Source organism: Thalassophryne amazonica, chromosome 6, assembly GCF_902500255.1.
Source record: "Thalassophryne amazonica chromosome 6, fThaAma1.1, whole genome shotgun sequence".
NCBI classification, from domain to species: Eukaryota; Metazoa; Chordata; class Actinopteri; order Batrachoidiformes; family Batrachoididae; genus Thalassophryne; species Thalassophryne amazonica.
In genome coordinates this window covers 38450033-38470888 of record NC_047108.1, presented here as the reverse complement: position 1 = coordinate 38470888, position 20856 = coordinate 38450033, and the positions used below count along the sequence as shown (strand labels likewise).

At 41.8% G+C, this 20856-nt stretch overlaps 1 protein-coding gene across 1 annotated transcript in view; it reads left to right on the top strand.

Moving 5' to 3' along the window:
• ccnt1 (cyclin T1) overlaps positions 1-20856 on the top strand; it is a 36207-nt gene that overhangs the window by 1787 nt on the left and 13564 nt on the right. The window contains exons 2-4 of the mRNA XM_034172008.1: positions 8107-8188; positions 8315-8443; positions 15486-15546. Of these exons, the coding sequence (XP_034027899.1) occupies positions 8107-8188; positions 8315-8443; positions 15486-15546 (272 nt within the window). The remainder of the gene's footprint in view (positions 1-8106; positions 8189-8314; positions 8444-15485; positions 15547-20856) is intronic.

Genomic DNA, 20856 nt, shown 5'->3' with positions numbered 1-20856 from the left:
ATAATAGCTGCTGGCAGCCTGTAAAATGAGTGATCTGCCTCATTTTTATTGCCTCTGTTTGAGCAACAGATGACAGTACAAACGTTGACCATTGTTAAAGCTTCTGCAATTGTTTGCCAAATGCACGCAGCATATCCAAGTGGCCACTGCGTCGTAATCCAGAATGGCCGCGGGGCACAAAATGGCATGACCGATATGTCATATGAAAACCCTCTATAGAGAAGGTACATAGTGACACACATATGGGTTCTTTAGTTTCGCCAGCTGTTCAACTAAAGTTGTACAATATCGAAACAAGATGGGATGTTTCACTTTCAAGCTCATATTTTATGTAATTGTTTTGAAATACAAGCATTTCTGAGTTGTTCTGTGATTAAGAGCAATGTGTATGTTTCGTCTCTGCATCAAGACAGTCTTTGATGCAGAGACGAAACATACACATTGTTCTTAACGAACATCAGCAGCAACACGACAGTTTGTCGAGCTTGTATCATGCTCTGTTCACCACTTTCATGAGCACCTTGCTTCTGCTTAAAACTGTGCGACAGATATCTGAAGCTTTTGTACAACAATCATTTCCAAATAAATTCAGCATTATTTCATCATAAAAGAAGGATGAAGCATGAGCTGCCCACTGATGTGTTCACTACGCATTCGTCATTTCAAAGCGTGACAGAGTTTCAACTTCCTGTTTAAAACTGACTTTAGAATGATTTAAGAGGTTTTATTTTGTCATCTGATGGTTAATAATCACATTATTCTCTTTGATCACTTTGGGTGAAGAGAGTCAGACTCAGACGAGCTACTGTGGTCCGAATTGACGCATGCACAGTGAAGGCAGGCGGACTGATATTTGGGGGGGACCGTTCGGTCTGCAACACCGGGTGCTCGAAGTGTTGGGTATGTGCTGTTTTCTGTTTGTGGTGGGAGTTTTTTTTAATGCTTTGTTTGTTTATCATTTTTTGTTATATTGTTGCTTCGTGTTCCTTATTGTATTGACTTATGTGGCGTAAATTCAGTAAATGTTCCAAGAACCAACTTTGCACTCACGAAGGGTGCACAAATATAAATGTGCAACTTATTGTGTTGCTCATAATCAGATCGGTTCATTGTTCCATTACACCACTTACCAGGAGTAATATAAAGCCCACATAATACGGCACTCTTTCATGTGGTCCAGGGAGACCTGCCTGGGTTTTGTCTCTTAACTTAAATCCAAGCATTCCTCCTTTCTGTTTTTGCTGGAAATCGATGGAAAGAGACTGTGTCTGTAGCGATGGTTGTTACAGTCAAACACTGCACAATAATGTAGTATTATAACTAGGGAATTAGAGAATTGTTAAGAAATTATTCGATCCACTGACATCAAAAGCCTTTTTGCTTAGCGGTTCCCTTATGGGTCCTTCAGAGCAGCCGTTGTTTTTGAGGGTGTTTTATCTGGAAAACGATCGTTTCTTTACGTTGATTGCAGACCCTGCAGCAGGTCTGTAATCAACCGCTTCTACAGCGGCTGTTCTTGAAGCAGTGAAGCAGTGCTCTGACCCTCTGCTTTGGTGGTTCTCTCCTTTGCTGCTTTTCAGAAGCGGAAAGTTTATTCTTAACCCCTCTCAAAGCCATTTAAAAATGTCAGTCGTGAGTCACTTTTGTGTGGATTAACGTCACTAACTGGGACTCTTGTCTTGTTGCGAGCAAGAAATGTGAATTGTCCTCCGTTCCGTTCGCACGGCTCCAAACACTGTGCCACTTTCTGTCGAGTCAAGTTAGAGTCCGGTCGGAATTAATAACTTCAAAGCGAATCACCGTTTTAAATAAAACTAAAAAGTTTTTTCCCTCCCAAAATGAGACGTCCTCTGCTCTTTATGTATTTTATGTATTACATTGATGTTGACATGCAGCACAGCCGTTTGCAAGAGCTCAGCTCAGAGGTATGGGGTTTCTTGAAAAAATACAGATTTTGTTTATTTTTATTTATTTCCAGAGATCAAGATCCAGTGACCAATTTCATATTCTTAAAGGTGCGTTTACACATAAGCAAGACGCGTTACGAATGTAATTTTTCTGTCATTCATGACACATTCCTGACATTCTTAATGTGACTTAATGCATCTGAATAGGTTTCTTAATAGTGCGTGTTGGTGTGCGATATTCTTGATATTCGTGGAGCATGTTTTTGCCTGTCAAAAAATCTTCCACGAATGTCACACACCACCCTCATTTCTTCTCACGTCGTGGAGGTCGCAACTGAGCATATTGATCCGTCTTGATGAGTATTGATCCTTAATAGAACGTGACAACGTTCGTAGTAGTTCCTGTGATGGTTCTTGGAGCCCAAACTGTCACGCGTTATTACGAAGTGACACGGAAACTGTCAAGTTTTGACATGACTTGTAACGCGGCGTCACATTTCACTGCGCGCCACGACGAATCAGTTTTCTGTCACGTGCACACAATTAAACTCGGCTCCAAGTGTCATTCCACAGTTCCTGCTGAAGCTCCTCAGGATGCTCCTGCAGGTGTTCCACCTGCTGTTGTAACCGATGAGCGGAAGAACGAGTCTGAGCAACCAGAGGAGCGAGAGGAGACTCACGTGCTGCCAGACATCTCTGCACCTCCTCCAGTCCGGCAGAGGAAGAGGCGCGCGCACAATTAAACCCTGCTGCACAACATTCAGTTTGATTGCTGACACCAAGTCAGCTAAAAGTCAAATTTCAGTGCTCTTCAGGGCGCTCCTGCAGGTGTTCCACCTGCTGCATGTGCCTGATGTTTGGGAAAATGCGCCAGACGAGAGCCGCATGAAGCCACACATCTGGCGCTGTCCTCCTCCTCCTCTCTGCGCCACTCCATGGCACAGAGCCCAACTACGCATGCAGTCACAAAGTTCTTCTGAAAAACTGGAGCAATCTGAATTCGGTTGGATGAATATGAGTGTGTGTGTGTGTGTGTGTGTGTGTGTGTGTGTGTGTGTGTGTGTGTGTGTGTGTGTGTGTGTGTGTGTGTGTGGAGACAATTCACCTCGTTCACAACGTGACAGAACTTAACGATGCGCTGTTACGCGCAATAGCGCACGATAGCACCTAACAACGCGGAACACTATTCTTGACCATGCGTAATGGTTCCTGATAATTCTCCGGCAACATGTGCCATTAATCGTAAAGTGTGGTAACAGGTTGCAGCAGTTCCTGAGGACACCTAACGCGTCTGCCCCGAATAATCACATTCGTGATCAGCAGCCAAGAATGTATACTTCGTGGCATTCGTGACTTGTCGTTATGTGTAAACGCACCTTTACTTTAAGACTCAATAAAATGTTGATATAGAAAACCTGCAAAGCCTACTTTTAGTACACAGAAAATTGACAGGAGGTATTGATAAACCGAATCGATGATGGCATCGTTATTGCAAAAATCGTATCAATATCCATCCCTAATTATAACTAGTTTGGACACGAAACATAAGTGACGACAAACCGTAGGGCACAGATCTACAACCCCAATTATTGAAGTTGGGACTAGGCATGAGCCGGTATGAGATTTGGATGGTATGATAACCGTGGGCAAAAATACTGCGGTTTTACGGTTTCACGGTATTATGTATTGCTTTAAAATGTGCTTTAACAACATTATGGCTATTTGCATATGAAGCGCAAGTGATTCAGGCGCACTAATTGACGTGATGTCTACCACTACGAGCACTATGCCACTGATAAATTTAGAAAAAAATACCAAAATAACAGTCACTCTTTTAGACATGTAGCATCTGCCCCGTGGGAAACATGACGTACTTGCTTAGGGAGAAACGTGGTTGGAATAATGTCCGGAACTCCAGATGCTCAATATTGTCCCAGCTTCACCAACAAAGTGCTTGGAATAGATGTAGTTGTCATTCTTGACATGTTTGTGGGAGAAATTTCGTCGACCACAAGCACGACTCGAGTCCAACGTTTAAAGTTTACTCCTTCCATGTAATCCTTTGCGGGTATCTTGAATTGCTCCGAATCCGGCACAGGCCAAAGCTACAGTGCTTTGTTGCCACCGTTTTTGGCTTGAAGGGCTATTCCATGGAAAATAAAATGAAAAAGCAGACTTGGTCCTTTTAGACAGAGGGAAAAGTTCAGCGCAGGCTTCGCCTCCTTCGGCCATGATGCAGAGCTAGCTAATGTTAGATGCCTGTTTATAAACAGAGACAGAGGTGCAGGGGGAAGGGCGGCAGCGGCTGCCTCCACTCTGCCTGTCAAGAATTCTCATAACCCGCTTATACCGTAGGGACAGTATAACGGAAAATTTTAGTGGTTTTGATACCGTGGCTTTTTGATGCCGCGGTATACCGTGAAACTCATTATCGACCCATGTCTAGTTGGGATGTTGTGTAAAATGTAAATAAAAACAGAATACAATGATTTGCAAATCCTCTTCAACCTAGATTCAATTGAATACACTACAAAGACAAGATATTTAATGTTCAGACTGATAAACTTTATTGTTTTTGTGCAAATATTTGCTCATTTTGAAATGGATGCCTGCAACATGTTTCAAAAAAGCTGGGACATTGGTATGTTTGCCGCTCTGTTACATCACCTTTCCTTCTAACTACAGTCAAACTTTTGGGAACTGAGGACAATAATTGTTGAAGCTTTGTAGGTGGAATTCTTTCTCATTCTTGCTTGATGTACAACTTCAGTTGTTCAACAGTCCGGGGTCTCCGTTGTCGTATTTTTCGCTTCACAATGCACCACACATTTTCAATGGACGACAGGTCTGGACTGCAGGCAGGCCAGTCTAGTACCTGCACTCTTTTACTATGAAGCCACGCTATTGTAACACGTGCAGAATGTGGCTTGGCATTGTCTTGCTGAAATAAGCAGGGATGTTGCTTGGATGGCAGCATGTGTTGTTCCAAAACCTGGATGTACCTTTCAGCATTCTTGGTGCTATCACAGATGTGAACCCCCATACATCACAGATGCTGGCTTTTGAACTTTGTGCTGGTAACAATCTGGATGATCTTTTTCCTCTTTTGTCCAGAGGACACAACGTCCATGATTTCCAAAAACAATTTGAAATGTGGACTCATCAGACCACAGCACACTTTTCCACTTTGCATCTGTCCATGTCAAATGAGTTCAGGCCCAGAGAAGGGGGCAGCGTTTCTGGATGTTGTTGATGTATGGCTTTGGCAGTGCATGGTAGAGTTTTAACTTGCACTTTTAGATGTAGCGACGAACTGTGTTAACTGAATGGTTTTCTGAAGTGTTCCTGAGTGTCCAAGTGTTTACACCAGTGGTATCCAAACTATTCCAGAAAGGGCCGAGAGGGTGCAGGTTTTCTTTGCAGCCACTGACTCCAGCAGGTGATTTCACTGATGAACTCATCCCACCTGCTCAAAGTGATATTAATCAGTGAAATCACCTGCTAGAGTCAGTGGTTGCAAAGAAAACCTGCACCTTCTTGGCCCTTTCTGGAATAGTTTGGGCACCACTGGTTTACACAGTTGCAATTGTTTTTAGAAAGTAACTCTGTTTTTGAGAAGTTTCAGTCTGGCTTCAGATCAAGACACAGCACTGAGTCTGCACTTTTAAAAGTACACAATGACATTGCTCTGTCCGTTGATACCAAGTGCCCTGTTATTTTAGTAATGTTGGATTTGACAGCGGCATTCGATACGGTCGACCATTCTATTCTTTTATCACGACTTGACCAGTGTGTTGTGTGTTGGTATTCGTGGTACAGCACTGAAATGGTTTAAATTGTACCTAGCCAACCAAACGTTTTCTGTAATGATCGGTGACTTATCTTCCTCCGTTGCGCCTTTGTTTTGCGGTGTGCCTCAAGGCTCGATTCTTGGCCTTTTATTATTTTCATTGTACATGTTGCCACTGGGATCTATTGTAGCCAGGCACAATCTTGCTTTTCACTGTTATGCAGACGATCTACAGATTTATTTGCCTGTGATCCCGAACACAGCAGGTGCTCTTCAAGCCCTCATCAACTGTATTGCAGATATAAAGTTATGGCTGGGTCAAAATTTTCTCCATTTAAATAAGGAGAAGACAGAATGTATTTTATTTGGCGATTGCGCCACTGATTTTAACCACCTGCCTTCTAAACTGAAAGCCACTGTAAAAAACCTCGGGGTCACCTTTGACAGTGGCTTCAGATTTGATAAGCAGATTAATAGTGTGGTCAGGACCAGTTTTTATCAGTTGCATCTCTTGGCAAAGGTTAAACCTTTTTTAAACCGTGCAGACCTGGAGAAAACCATTCACGCTTTTATCAGCTCGAGGATCGATTATTGCAATGCACTTTATGTTGGGATTTCCCACTCGTCTCTCAAACGGCTTCAATTGGTTCAAAATGCAGCTGCACGTTTTTTAACAAACACTTCCCATCGCCAACATCATCACTCCAGTTCTTTATTCTCTTCATTGGCTCCCCGTTTCTTTTAGAATTGATTTTAAAATTTTGCTCTTTGTTTTTAAAGCTCTTAACGGTCTTGCCCCTTCTTACCTTTCCGAACTGTTGTGTATTCGTAACACAACCATGGCCTTAAGGTTTACAGACCAGCTTTTACTGGAAGTCCCAAGAACCAGGTATAAGCACTGGGGTGATCGAGCTTTTTCTGTTGCTGGGCCTAGACTCTGGAACAAACTTCCCCCTGACATGAGAACCATGACAGACTTTGATCTTTTTAAAGCTCGACTTAAAACTCGTTTGTTCTGACTGGCTTTTGATACTTATTAAGCAGTGATGGTATATTTATCTATCTATTTATTTATTTATTTATTTGCACTTTATTTTTTGAATGTTAACTGTTTATGCACACTGTCTTTTCCTTGTTTGATTTTAATGGAAAGCACTTTGTGCACCTTGTGTGTTGTAAAAGGGCTCTATAAATAAAATTTGATTGATTGATTGAGCCCACGCGGTAAGCTCTTTACACAATGATATCAGTTTTCAATGCAGTGCCGCCTGAGGGATCGAAGGTCACGGGCATTCAATGTTGGTTTTCGGCCTTGCCGCTTACATGTGGAATGTTCTCCAGATTCTTCTGATTATATTATGGACTGTAGAATCAGCAAGTCACAAGTCTGAAGTCAGCTTGCAAACAATTGGTGGTCATTATGACTTGAGACTTGACTTGGGACTTGTGACTTGCTGGTGACTTCGTCCTACCTCTGCATTCAGTGGTACAAATATTTCATGAGGTGAAAGATGGAATGTTCCATTCAACAAGGCAAAGAAATATTTGTACCATTGCACTCATAAACATTCATTATTTGTATAATTTTTGAGGTCAGTGTCTATTTTTGGTGGGGTCGTCAAAGCTGCCAAGAGAATGAGGGGAAATCCTGATTTTGTGGGAACTTTAGATACACCTTTTTTCCTTTCTTTTAAACAGTGGACATTTTCCCCTTGGCTGATATGCTAAGTGTGATTGAGGTTCATCAAGCTCCAATTTGCCGTTTACATGGTGCTTGTGCACCGACTACAACTCGCATTCATTAAAAAATGTGAGAGACCAGACCCGTTTTTTAATGTTGCTGAATGAATTCAAGGCTATTATCCAAGTTGTATCATATTAGAAGCAGTTGTTAAATTGAACTTGTCTTGTTTTTGAGTGGAATTGTTTGACATCGATGCTTCTGCATATTTGTGCTTACATAAAGATGGCGGTCAGTTTAATCACACTGTGGAAAATACTTTTTCCTGAGTACAGAAAAACATGGACTCAACAGTATTTTATTGGTCTGCACTGCGGTTCCAGCTGGAATGCACCACACAACACCTCTGCAAGTCCGACTAGACCCACACGAGCAGGCTAGCATGGCCATGGTTCAGCGCACGCACACTAACATACAAACAAAGCTTTGCATGTGTAACGGCACAGTCAGGACTGCATAGTATGTGCAACTTCATCCAAAATGAACAGTGATGCCAATTTTACTGTGGGTGAGGAAAAAATGATGAATGCCAGTTTTTGTTTTTTTGGCACTCAGTCCCCTCTGTCGGGATATGAGATTTTGGTCATATCACCCAGCCCTAATCCCAAATGTGATCAGTGTATGCTATTAAATCTGCTCAGTGCTTTTCCTTTACCTGTGGGGATCAGGTCCCAGCTGACGATTAACACAGCCATCGTGTACATGCATCGATTCTACATGGTTCAGTCATTCACCAGATTCCATAGAAATGTAAGTACTATGTGTTATGATTACCTTATCCCCAACTAGATCTTTGTCAGACACAGAAACATATTTAAATTTCTCATGAAGCAGCTGTCACTAGTTGTCTTAACTTTTTTGTTGAATGTAATCCAGGTTATCGCTCCTGCCGCACTCTTCCTTGCTGCAAAGGTTGAAGAGCAGCCCCGGAAGCTGGAACATGTCATCAAGGTGGCCCACGCTTGTCTTAATCCTCAGGACCCTTCACCAGATGTACGCAGTGATGTAAGTGCTGGGGTGTGGGTGTAGTGAACATTCTGTCCATGTTATCCTTCCTGTGTTTTTCCAGGTAGAGTAGTGTAGATGAAGGTAGAGTTTGTTTCTATGTAGTAGTGTGCTGTAAAGCAAAGGTGCAAATGTTACAGCAACTAAAAATTCCTCCATGTTTGTTTTTTTTTTTTTAATTGAGAAACTCCAGTGCTCATTCAGTTGTGTAAATTCCTGAAATCAGCTGGTATCATGTTTGGTGGAAATGGAAAACCTGCACCCTGTTGATCCATCATGGAACAATGTTCGAGGGCATTACTGTAAAGGAACTGAATTACTCCACATGTTAATTGCACATATCAGGGTTTGGCCATCATTTCCTTTTTGATCAGGTATAACATTTCAACATTAACCCTTCCTTTGTAATGCATCTTTCACATTGTGGATTAGGTTAAGCAAATGTTTCCGGCGATATTGATGTTACTTTAAGGAATAGCAAGTCAGGCGTGGCAGCATCTGCTGTCACTGTACACGATTGCATCCACAACACAACCAATCGGGCTTCGGTTCTGGATGCCAACCACCCAGGCAGACAACCAGTCCATTCCCACCACTTAAATGTAACCATTTAACTTCCAAAGGCAAATGAAACATTTTTGTCTCCCGCTTATGGCGATCTAAACAGTGAGGCACCTACAGTGCATCTGAAAAGTATTCACAGCGCTTTAAGGTGTGTTTACACATAGGCAAGGCGTGTTACGAATGTCATATTTGCGTCATTCTTGGCACATTCCTGACGTTCTTAACATGACTTAACGCATCTGAATAGGTTTCTTAATAGTGCGTGTTGGTGCGTGATATTCGTGATTTTCGTGGAGTATGTTTTTGGCTGTCAAAAAATCTTCCACGAATGTCACACACCACCTTCATTTCGTCTCATGTCGTGGAGATCACAACTGAGCGTGTTGATCCGTCTTGATGAATGTTGATCCTTAATAGAGTGTGACAGTGTTCTTCTCTGACGTGCGCACAATTAAACTCTGCTGCACCGCATTCAGTTTCATTGCTGCATGATGCTGAAGGAGGACAGTGACGCCAAGTCGGCTAAGTCTCGTTCCAATGCTCCTCAGCGCACTTCTGCAGGTGTTCACCTGCTGCATGTGCCTGATGTTTGGGAAAACAAGCGAGACAAGATCCGCATGGAGACATGCATGTGACTCTCTCCGTCTCCACCTCCTCTCTGCGCCACTCCATGGCACAGAGTCCAACTAAGCATGCAGTCATAAAGTTCTTCTGGTGTGGATTGAGGAGCAAACTGGAGCGATCTGAATTGTTCAGCAACTGACGGTAGGATGAATATGGGTGTGTGTGTGGAGACAATTCGCCTCATTCACAATGTGACAGAACTTAACGAAGCAACAGCGTGGAACATTATTCTTGACTGTGCGTAATGGTTCCTGATAATTCTCCAGCAACACGTGCCATTAATCGTAATGCGTGGTAACAGGTTGCGACAGTTCCTGAGGACACTTGACGCCTCTGCCCCAAATCATCACATTCGTGATCAGCGGCCAAGAATGTATATTGCGTGGCATTTGTGACATGCCGTCGTTATGTGTAAATGGAGCATTACTTTTTTACATTGTTTCTTACAGCCTTATTCCAAAATAGAGTAAATTAATTTCTTCCTTCAAAATTCTACTCACAACACTTCATAAAGACTTTTTTTTTTTAAATTTTGTAAACGTATTTTAAAACTAAGAAATTACATGTACATAACTATCCACACCCTTTGATCAATACTTTGTTGATGTACCTTTGGCAGTAATTACAGCCTCAAGTCTTGCTGAATATGATGCTACAGTTTGGTGCACCTATCTTTGGGCAGTTTTGCATCTTCCTCTTTGCAGCACCTCTCAAGCTTCATCAGCTTGGATGGGGAGCAGCAGTGCACAGCCATTTTCAGACCTCCAGAGATGTTCAATCAGATTCAGGTCTGGGCTCTGGCTGGGCCACTCGAGTACATTCACAGAGTTGTCCTGAAGCCACTCCTTTGATATCTTGGCTGTGTGCTTAAGGTCATTGTCCTGCTGAAAGATGAACCGTCACCCCAGTCTGGGGTCAAGAGCACTCTGGAACAGGTTTTCATCCAGGGTGTCTCTGTACATTGCTGCATTCATCTTTCCCTCAATCCTGACTAGTCTCCCAGTTCATGCTGCTGAAAAACATCCTCACAGCATGATGCTGCCACCACCATGCTTCACTGTAGGGATGGTGCTGGGTTTCCTCCAAACATGATGCCTGGCATTCATGTCAAAGAGTTCAAGCTTTATCTCATCAGAGCAGAGAATTCTGTTTCTCATGGTCTGACAATCCTTCAGGTGCCTTTTGGCAAACTCCAAGCGGGCTGCCATGTGCCTTTTACTAAAGAGTGTCTCCCATCTGGCCACTCTACCATAGAGGCCTGATTGGTGGATTGCTGCAGAGATGGTTGTCCTTTGGAAGGTTCTCCTCTCTTCACAGAGGAATGCTGGTACTCTGACAGAGTGTCCATCGGGTTCTTGGTCACATCCCTGACTAAGACCCTTCTCCCCCAATCGTTCAGTTTAGACGGGTGGTCAGCTCTAGGAAGAGTCCTGGTGAATCTGAACTTCTTCCATTTATAGATGAAGGAGGCCACTTTGCTCATTGGGACCTTCAAAGCAGCAGAAATGTTTCTGCACACTTTCCCAGATTTGTGCCTCGAGACAATCCTGTCTCGGAGGTCTACAGACAGTTCCTTTGACTTCATGCTTGGTTTGTGCTCTTTCCAAATCATATCCAATCAACTGAATTTACCCCAGGTGGACTCCAATTAAGCTGCAGAAACATCTCAAGCACCTGAGCTCAATTTTGATTGTCATGGCAGAAGCTTTGAATACTTGATACTGATCTCAAATATCAGTGGACCTATGCGAAGCGGAACAGTAATAAGATTTGTCAAAGTTAAGTATAAGTCAAACATGATGCAAATTTCATATTTTGCAATTTGATCCTATACATAGGTCATATTTAAAAGGCTAAAACACATTAGTATTGGTTGGATATAGTATTTGCTCCCATCTTCAAAATTGCATGCAGCAGCAGCTTTATTCTGGTGAGGCAGACTGGCAGAGAACACTGCGTCATCAGGCACGGCAGCTTTTCTGTGCCATGTCACAGAGTGTAAGTGTAAGCTTTCCTTTTTTTACGCTAAATGTATTTGAGTTAGACTGCTTGTCATTTGTGTTGGATAGTTAGGTGAATTTTTTTTTTGTGTTGCGACAGACCACCATACTTCTGATTTTGTGCAAATGACAGCATCTCATAAAACATCTGAATCAAAATCATCATGCCCATGGCTGAGAGGTCGCACATGCCACAGTGTGTGCTCTACAGCATCCCCTGGTTCATATCCCAAAAGGGCCAAGTCTTTGCTGCATGTCTCTCTTCCCATTGCTGACCCTGTGTCTCATCATAGACAACGTCGCTGTTCAGTGAACATTCCATCTGTGAAAGCTTGCACTCATTCATATCAAACATCAACTTTTGTAATTAGCATTTTCTGCTGCTAGTGGTAGTAGGGCAAACTGAATACAGCAACAGCACTTCAGTACAAATGTGCATCTGTGTGCTTTTGGGTTAATATTTCAGAATAAAATTAAGTTATGTTTGGGAGCTTTTCAATGCATTTTTTTTAAAGCCATGATGAAATATGAATCCCTGCATCCCGTAGTTCATCTTCCTTCTGTTCATTTTTGTCTCCAACTGACTTCCGTGTCAGAGAGGAGGGCTGTCGATCAAACCTCGCTCTTCAGGAACGATCAGTCACAGCAGAGCCAGTGCCGCCATGGTTCTCTCCCCCATAGTGCCAAAACCCTCCCGCCAAAGTGCTAAATGTTTCGAGCGAGAGAGCAGGAATCCCCTGTACGCGAGCAGAAATCAACTTTGAGAGGTTGGGGGTGCACTGGTCCTCTCGCAGCAGCTTTTCCCTCGCTCGAGGAGCAGTTTCTTCTGAGTGTGCATGTGCGCAGAGATAATGTGCAAGCACGCGGTTAATGCATTTTTGTTACTAGTGTGGTTTTGGCACCGATCTGACACCTTACAACTCCCTTCTAGTCTTCCTTGAGGAATGTAGTTTTTAACATTTCAATAATTTTCTCATACATTTGTTGTCAAACTGGAAATCCCCTGCCCATCTTTGCTTCTCAAAGGCGCAGCCTTTTGTGGATACTACTTTTTTCCCAAATCATAACAGTCTCCTGTTGACATTACATGCTTGAAATAAAATCATTATTTAATTTGTTTTTACGTCGTCACTAGACCTAAACTTCCCAACATTTTTAGAATGTTTTGCAGGCCTTAAATGCAGGAATGGATGTATATTAACAAATTAAACTAAATTGACCACACAAAACCTGAAATATCTTTGGTTCATATTCTCTGTAATAAAATAAATATCAAAGTAAATGTCTGAATCACTGTGATGTCTTTTGCATTTTCCATAGCACCCTTTTTCTGATTTGGTGTTGTACGAGGGTAGGCTGAAAAGTTCTAAGGCTCACTATAATGCAGTTAATGCATTACTCCTTCATGGGGAGCCTTAGAACTTTTCAGCCTACCCTCTTATATTGTGATAGCTATCAATCAATATGGGTGGAGAATCGCCACATCACCCAGTCCTATCACACTAATTTTTGTTGCATTGTCACTTGTAGAGCACATACCTTTGCCATTTATTATGATTACTGATCTTTGGTGCTGACAGCTGAACTTTGATCATATTTGATATACACAGATGTTGATTTGGCACAGATATTTACACTGGATGCTCTTCAACTCAGAATTAAATGAAGAATGGGCACAGGTAGTCTTGAACTGGGAACTTTTCATTTTGGAAGCAAGTGTACCCTGCCCTGACTGATAGGTGGGTGTCCATTATAGATTTGCGCAAAAGTTTTATATTTTCAGTATGTTGACATCGGAGAATAGTGAAGTACCAGCATTCCCATTAACTGGGGAAGGTGACTGGTGAGTTCTATGGTCTTACGATAATTGTCATTCTAGCGAGGTTTTTGCGATAACTATAACTCACAATAGTCATGGTGATGGAACAGTAAAGGTCTCTAAATATTACCGTTTTGTTTAGTTTTTTCTTTTTTTAATCCAATATTGACATAACACCATCTCTTATAACGTTTGCACAACCTAGCTCTATTGCAGTCTCCCCCCCCCCCCCCCCCCCCCCCCCCCCGAAATAAAAAAAATTCACCTTGAGCCGGTGTATTACTGTATTAGCTTCATTTGATGGTTGGTGGTGTTTCCCCACCCCCAGTAATACAAATGTTTCTATTAAGGATATTTTCAGTTCACTACTTCAATTTGCACAGCTAACTTACAGGTTAATGGAAACCCCCTTCATGTTTTGGCTGAATTTGGAATTGTCACATAAACCTTTCATTTCTAGAACCCATGAAAATTCAGTAAGGTATATCTTATATATTATATTCCAGTTCTAAGGTGGAACTATGCCAGTATACAAAGGTATATCTAAAAAGGAAGAGTAAAATAGGAGAGTAGAAAAGAGTAGAGTAGAGCCAATTAGGTGCCTGGTCTTGAGAACCAGGAATGGTAGGTTAAAAAGCTTTTTTATCCCATGGGAACTCTCCCTACCCACCCAAGCAGCTCAAGAAAAAGGTATATATAATAAGTAATAAGACATAAGAAGGATAAGACATCACAGGAGAAGATTGTTATCAAACACAAAGGAACCAACTATTTTGTAAGCTACGATGAACGTTGCTAAGGCCGGCTAGATAAGCTAACATTAGCTGTTAGGTATAACTAATTGTACCCCACTCCTCCAATATTTACTTAAATATAATAATATTAAAAAGGGGAGAACAGGAAAAAGCATGGAGAAATGTATATGGAGACATAAGTACACATTTGCAGAAAAGATAAAAATGGCAGGCGTTTTAATCACCAAACCTGCATCTGCTAGCGTTACACATCTTGCTGTTTCTTCTTGACTCTCATGACTTTGTAAGAGAAGTTTTAATATGAATACTGTAACATTTGTTCTGCAGGGGTGGGGGCCATGCAGATAGCGAGCTTGTTTCCAGTGCCGAACGTTCCCAGTTCAAGCCCCACCCCTGCCCATTTTCCATGTAATATGGAGTTGCGTCAGTAACTTAAGCATGTATCAAATCCACCTTAGATCTGCTGTGACGACCTTGAGTGAAAACAAGGGAAAAGCTTGCTGTAAAGTGTTCTGGAGTGTATTGTATAACTCCCTGGAAATATTTTCTTTCTTTCTTCCACATTTAATTTAAATCGGTTGTGATTATAAGATGGAGTGTGTTATTGTGATCCATGTGACGCAAAAACGAGACAGCATTACACACCAGACAACAGAGCAGAAACTACAAATTTGTCACAGAATCCAGGTCATGTGATATGTACCAGTTGTAAAGCAAGGACAACTATACTTGCTCTGTGGCTTGAATTGTTACACCACTTAATGTTAAAGCCTGAGTACACCACAGTAATGCTGCACGTCAGCATCATTTTAGGCTGTTGCAGTGAAAAGAATTATGGGTAATTAACCCATACAGATGGTTTTTGACAGAATGACGGGCGCCACTCTGTGCTTTCAAGTCAATCTTTTATTTTTCCCATCTGGGGAAGGAAAGAAACTGATGCACAGATCAGTTTAAGTATACAGGAAACTCAGGTAAACACTTTTCTTTTGATATACATCATCTCTAAGGAGATAAATGCTAAGGTATACAAATGTACTGAATGTATGTCACTGCCTACAGTGGTGCCGTGGAACTAAATGTTCATGCTGACATGTAACCACCTGTGCACTCTGGCATGCAGCATTGCTGTTGTCTACCTAGGCCTTTAAGCTCCATCAACACCATATTTACAGTGACCAGTCAGACATTTTAAAGAGCACATAGTATGTCCAGGTGCTCATGTCTGCCAGTGGGTGGAGGCCTCTCAGTGAGTAACGTGCCTGTCCTCTCAACTTCAGGCCTACCTGCAACAAGCCCAAGACCTGGTCATTCTTGAGAGCATAATACTCCAGACCTTGGGTAAGTTGGGAAGGAAGAAACTGGTCCCTTGATTTCCCTCCAGAATCATATTAAAAACAAAGTTAAACTTTTTTTTTTAACTTTCATCTTTTTAAAAAAAATCCATATGTGATTAGCAGTGCTGGAAACTGTCATTCATGTTTCATCTTAGCAGCTCTTAAACCACTGTTACATTACCAGATGTATCACTTCAAGTTTCTGTTCCATAATTTACGCAACTATTGTTTTTGTTTTACATTTCACTCTTTTATACACACTGCTGCACTGTTTAAGCCATTTGTTTTTTTAATGGACAAACATTTCCTAAGGTATCAGTTTTGACTTTCGACTATTGGCTGCTGTGGGCTACTGTCATGATGCATCCTTACCCCACCCATCAACAAAACTGTGTTTTGTCCTGAGCATTAAGTAAAATGTTTTGATAAGTTATTGGACTCAAAATCAGTGTTTAAGGCAAGCTTTTTTAAATGCGCAAAATACCATTGTAGACAGTATGGCTTCATTGTGACCGAGCGGTCTGGGTCAGTACGGCACGGACCTGCCAACTCCAGCTTTGCTGCATTTTGCTGGTGTTCTTTGTTGTGTAAACATTTATGCACATATATTTTTGACAGGTTTCTATATTGCGCGTGAGCTGTCACAGGGTGATGACGTGTTACTATGTTACGATTATAGGGGACAGTAGTCTGATTTGACCACTTACAGGGACCTCTGTTTAATACATACACAACGCGGATAAGTGGTGTGTGGGTTTGTTTTTGGCTGAAATCACCAAAGCAGTCGCAAAAAGTTTTTTTTGTTCTCGGTGGAGAAGAAAAGGCGAGGAGGTAGGAGACGTTAGGGATGTGAATCGTACAACAACTCACGATTCAATTCAATTCTGATTCTTGGGGTGACGATTCGATTCAGAATCGATTTTCGATTGAAAGAGCTCTGAGAAATAGTTATATTACTTAAAAAATGTTTGTTTAAGAAAATGGAGCTAAGTACGGATCTTCAAATTTAGCCCACGTTTTTGCAAGTAGACTGCACGCACGTGCAAGTACGGCGGGTTGTGACCACGGCTTATCTGATTTGCTCGTTCGGAGTTGGCTGGCAGTTTAGTGAAGCGCTGGTCAGTAGTCTGCAGATAACGCTGCTCCCCTCTTTTAGCTCCGGGTGATAGCGTAGCATGTGGGCTTGCGGATTTGAAATGTTTCCGAAGTACTTGACTTTCATTTTGCAGATTCTGCACACTGCATAAGTCATGTCAAGCTCCTTCTTACGCAGCAAATAATAAAATCCAAAATGCGCCCAAACATTTGCCTTCAGCAAAGACGGTGCTGGCTGAATTAACTCTTCGTCCTCCATGCTAAGCTACAGCCATTGAACTCTGCAGCACACGAGTGTTTGAAGCACGCCGGACCACACCCCCCACCCCACCCCTTACGGGGACGCTGTAGTACGGAAGCCGTTGCCTGACAAACAGTACACGCAGCGAGTAAGCAAGATTATGTTTAAAAAAAATGCTTTTAAAAAATCGATTCTTGGACATTTTGGATCGATTCAGAATCGTAATAAATAAGAATCGCGATTTGGACGTGAATCGTTTTTTTTTTTTTTTTTTTTTTTTTTCCTGACACCCATAGGAGACATGTTAGCCTACACAGCTAACCAGCATTTTCACTTTGTTTGCATATACTTTGTCCAAAACCCCATTGAAAATGCTGTGGTTTGTACCCCGGAAGTAGAGAAATTACGCCATATGCATCATATTTTACCCCTTTAAGCCTTGGTCCCACCAAATAATGAAGGATGAATAATGAGCCACGCAGCATGTTTTTTTTTTTTGCTACAAGAGGATTTATTCAGCTATCGTGGGAGAATAGTGGCTCTGAGGGGCTCTTAGAGGCATTATCTTTGACTAACAAGGCTCATCTCTGAGCGTGGCGCTAATTTCAAGATGTTCAAAATTTCGCAACAACATGGGGCAGTTTGTGTACGACTTACTACGAGGACTAATGAGGATTATAGAGGTGTGTGTGGTGCGGATGAGGCTACTAAAAGCCCATTATCCCAGCACCTGGCAGCTACGAGGGACCAGAGAGGCTACTTTTGGAGCGGCTGCCCTCTTGCGCACACAATTCTACCTGCTTTGTGTGCCGGTTGCTGTATATAAAATCAGTATTTTGGAGGGGATTAATCATTTTCTGTCAAACCTTGGATGTTAAAAACACCTCTAATTGCTTCTGGAATCACACATGACTGTTTCATCTGGTAACTATTTCCAGGTAACTATTTTTAATGTTTTTATAGCTTGGTAAAATGGTTGCATCTTCATTGCTTGCTGTAAAAGTATGGTTATGATAGATTTAATATCTTGTTATCATGGATCAGATGAGCTCTGCTGTTTGTGTGCACTGATGCAATGACTTGTCCCCAAAACAAGCATGTAGGCAGAACGCCAGCTCGCAAAAGAGTGATTTTTGCAGTGAATAATGGACAAACACAAAGTTAAAAGTTGGATCACGGTGTAAAAGTGACTGTGTTTAAAGCCACCGAAGAAATAATGCCAGTGAAGCTGCGAAGAGGAGCGCAGAATGAGAGCGCACAAAAGATCGATTTTGCAGACATAACACAAAGTTAAAAGTTGGATCATGGTGACTGTAAGCTGTGGAACAAATAAAAAAATTTTTTTGGACATGATCCACAGTTGCTGCAGCGTGCACTCACTCAGTGCAGTTTTTTTTTTTTTTTTTTTTTTGGGACTGCGTTTAAAAAATGTGACATCTTGAATGGATGCTGTGAATTGAAAACCCTCAATTTAAAGGGACCAAGTGTGGGAGGGGTGGAGGTTTGGACCAAACCCATGCCTAAATGTGCACCGTCGCGTTATCATGGTACTACATGGATCATATGTGGCTTGACGTTTGTCATATGCGGCCACTTGAGGCTGGACGGGGCTGAAATGACAGATCAGTCGTGGCTTACTAGAGGCTGATACCTGACATATGCGAAGTACAGAGAGGCACATAGAGGTGCCTTAGTAGTAGACACGTGACAGTTTAAAACGTGGATCATTCTTCAAATAATCGCTGACACACCCATGTGTGGCTCATTGTTTATGGCTTATTTGGTGGGACCGAGGCTTTGCGCCACCCCCAAACGAGAATGCGCTGCCCTATTGATTTAACTTAACTCTTGGGTATGTTCAGCTGGTCTAGACCTTCTATCTGCTGACATCTCCATTAAAGGATATTTCGCACATTATTTAACATCCCGGTTAGCAAAACATCAAATTCATCAAAATTCATTCATGATTGTAGGTCTATCCATGCACATGCAATAATAATTAGTGGTTACTGATGTGTTGTCTTGCTAAATATCCCTCTCGCTCGGCAAGTCAGCAGGTGCATTTCCAGAAGACATCTTATTTGGCATTTCTCATAGTTTCTCTGTGTGTGCCGTACATTTTAGCAACCACAGAAACATCCCAATGATTGACAGAGTGAAATGAACGCTGCTAAGTTCGATAATGAAGCTTCTTACATAGGATGTACAGAGAGGAGATGACACAATTCACCCTGAAACCCCTATTTTTTGTCTGTCAGATTTTGGATCCTAACATGTGCTGACTCTGCTGTCTGTCGCAGGACGCTATTTTACTGCCACCATGAACGCGCATATTTAACGTCTCCGTGATGCTGTTTTTACAGGCTGCCTGATTATGCAGACTTCAGACAACTCTATTGATCCCAAAGGGCAATTACGTTTACACTCGAATTAACTCACTCGATGCCATTGGCTCTTAAACGTGTCTTTTCCGATAGTAACGCTCAGCGCCAAAGACGTTTTTTTTCTGATGATAAAGGAAAGTCTGAAGTTTCTTTTGGTATGTTTGTTGTTGACATGGACATCTATGGGTCTTGAAAAAACACTCAAATGCTGAAATAATCCTGGCACTGGGATGTTCTGAATCAAAATCAAATCAGTTTTATTTATATAGTGCCAAATCACAACAAACAGTTGCCCCAAGGCCCTTTGAACTTTGAAAATAGCTGGCACTCAATGAGTTAATCCACAATTAATTACTTGTTTACCGTAATAATGGCACACATCAAAATTAAAGACAACACATATACATTTGACACTGTTTATGTGTACTAAACATGAAGCAGTCCGTCATCCGAATTGAGGTAAAGTGGGTGAAGGCCGCTGCAACTGGAGTCGCGCCGCCGCTAGCTTGGGGGGAACGGGGACCTGCCGCAGCTTAAAATCCGCGCAGCCCCCGCAGGGGGAAGGGGTGGTGTGAGCAGTGGCCGGGATGGGGTAAGTGATGGGGGAGAGTCCCAAGCTGTTGTGTTCCTTACATTGGAAAAAGTCAGAATACTTAAAATTTCAGAGACAGTGGACTTACTATCTAATGTGTCAGAATCGTGAGACAACTTTGTGAGGAGCTGATGCCACAGCTGCTGTGGTGGAAAAATAAAGAAGATGGTCAGAGAGAGCTGCTTTTGGAAGTGGCCGGGAGAGTCCAGCAGCCATGGCTCATGGAGAGCGGGCAGGACACACCTGTCTACACCAGCTGGGATTATCCTTTTTCTTGTTCCAAATCAGGACCACAATGGGGAATAGTGAAATGCTTGCACGTAACTTGAAGTTAACTTCCTATGGAGTCATGTTTGTCTCATTAATACCTACAAATGCTCAGAGGGTGATCTACAAATATTACTTGATTTGCATAACATGAACAAATGATGATTTGATTTGTACATCTACAAATTGTACATAAAACAATAGGATCTTAATAATTAATTAAACAACTGCAAATTATAAATAACACAATGCTTATGGTTGAGGGTATTTTAGCATCACGTTATATTTTTATTTTACTTTGAGTCTGTCGTATTTTGAATCTTGAAGTGGTCTTTTCAAAATTAACAGTTATCACTTAATCATCATAACACATTATATAATGGCTTAGTGGTTCCTTGTCATTTGATTGGTGGGTGTTTTCATCCTGGCTGGTGATTTTAATCATGCAAAGGCACTAATTGATGGTGCTAATTCTTCTAACACACACACACACAAAACAAATCCACTATGCCATAAGCCATTTAAAGGCATGAATAGCTGTTAGGATGAAAAGCTAGACAAATTTCAGATGCGTTTTTTTTTTTTTTTTTTTTTTTGCTGGAGTGAGTTAAGCAGACGGCAGTCCGTACACTGTCAGTGGATGGTGTCGTGGACTACATCGTCAGAATTGTTTTTTGCAAGTTGACTGAGAACAATTTTGGACTCCTATTTAAAGTTTGTGTTGAACTGTTAAGC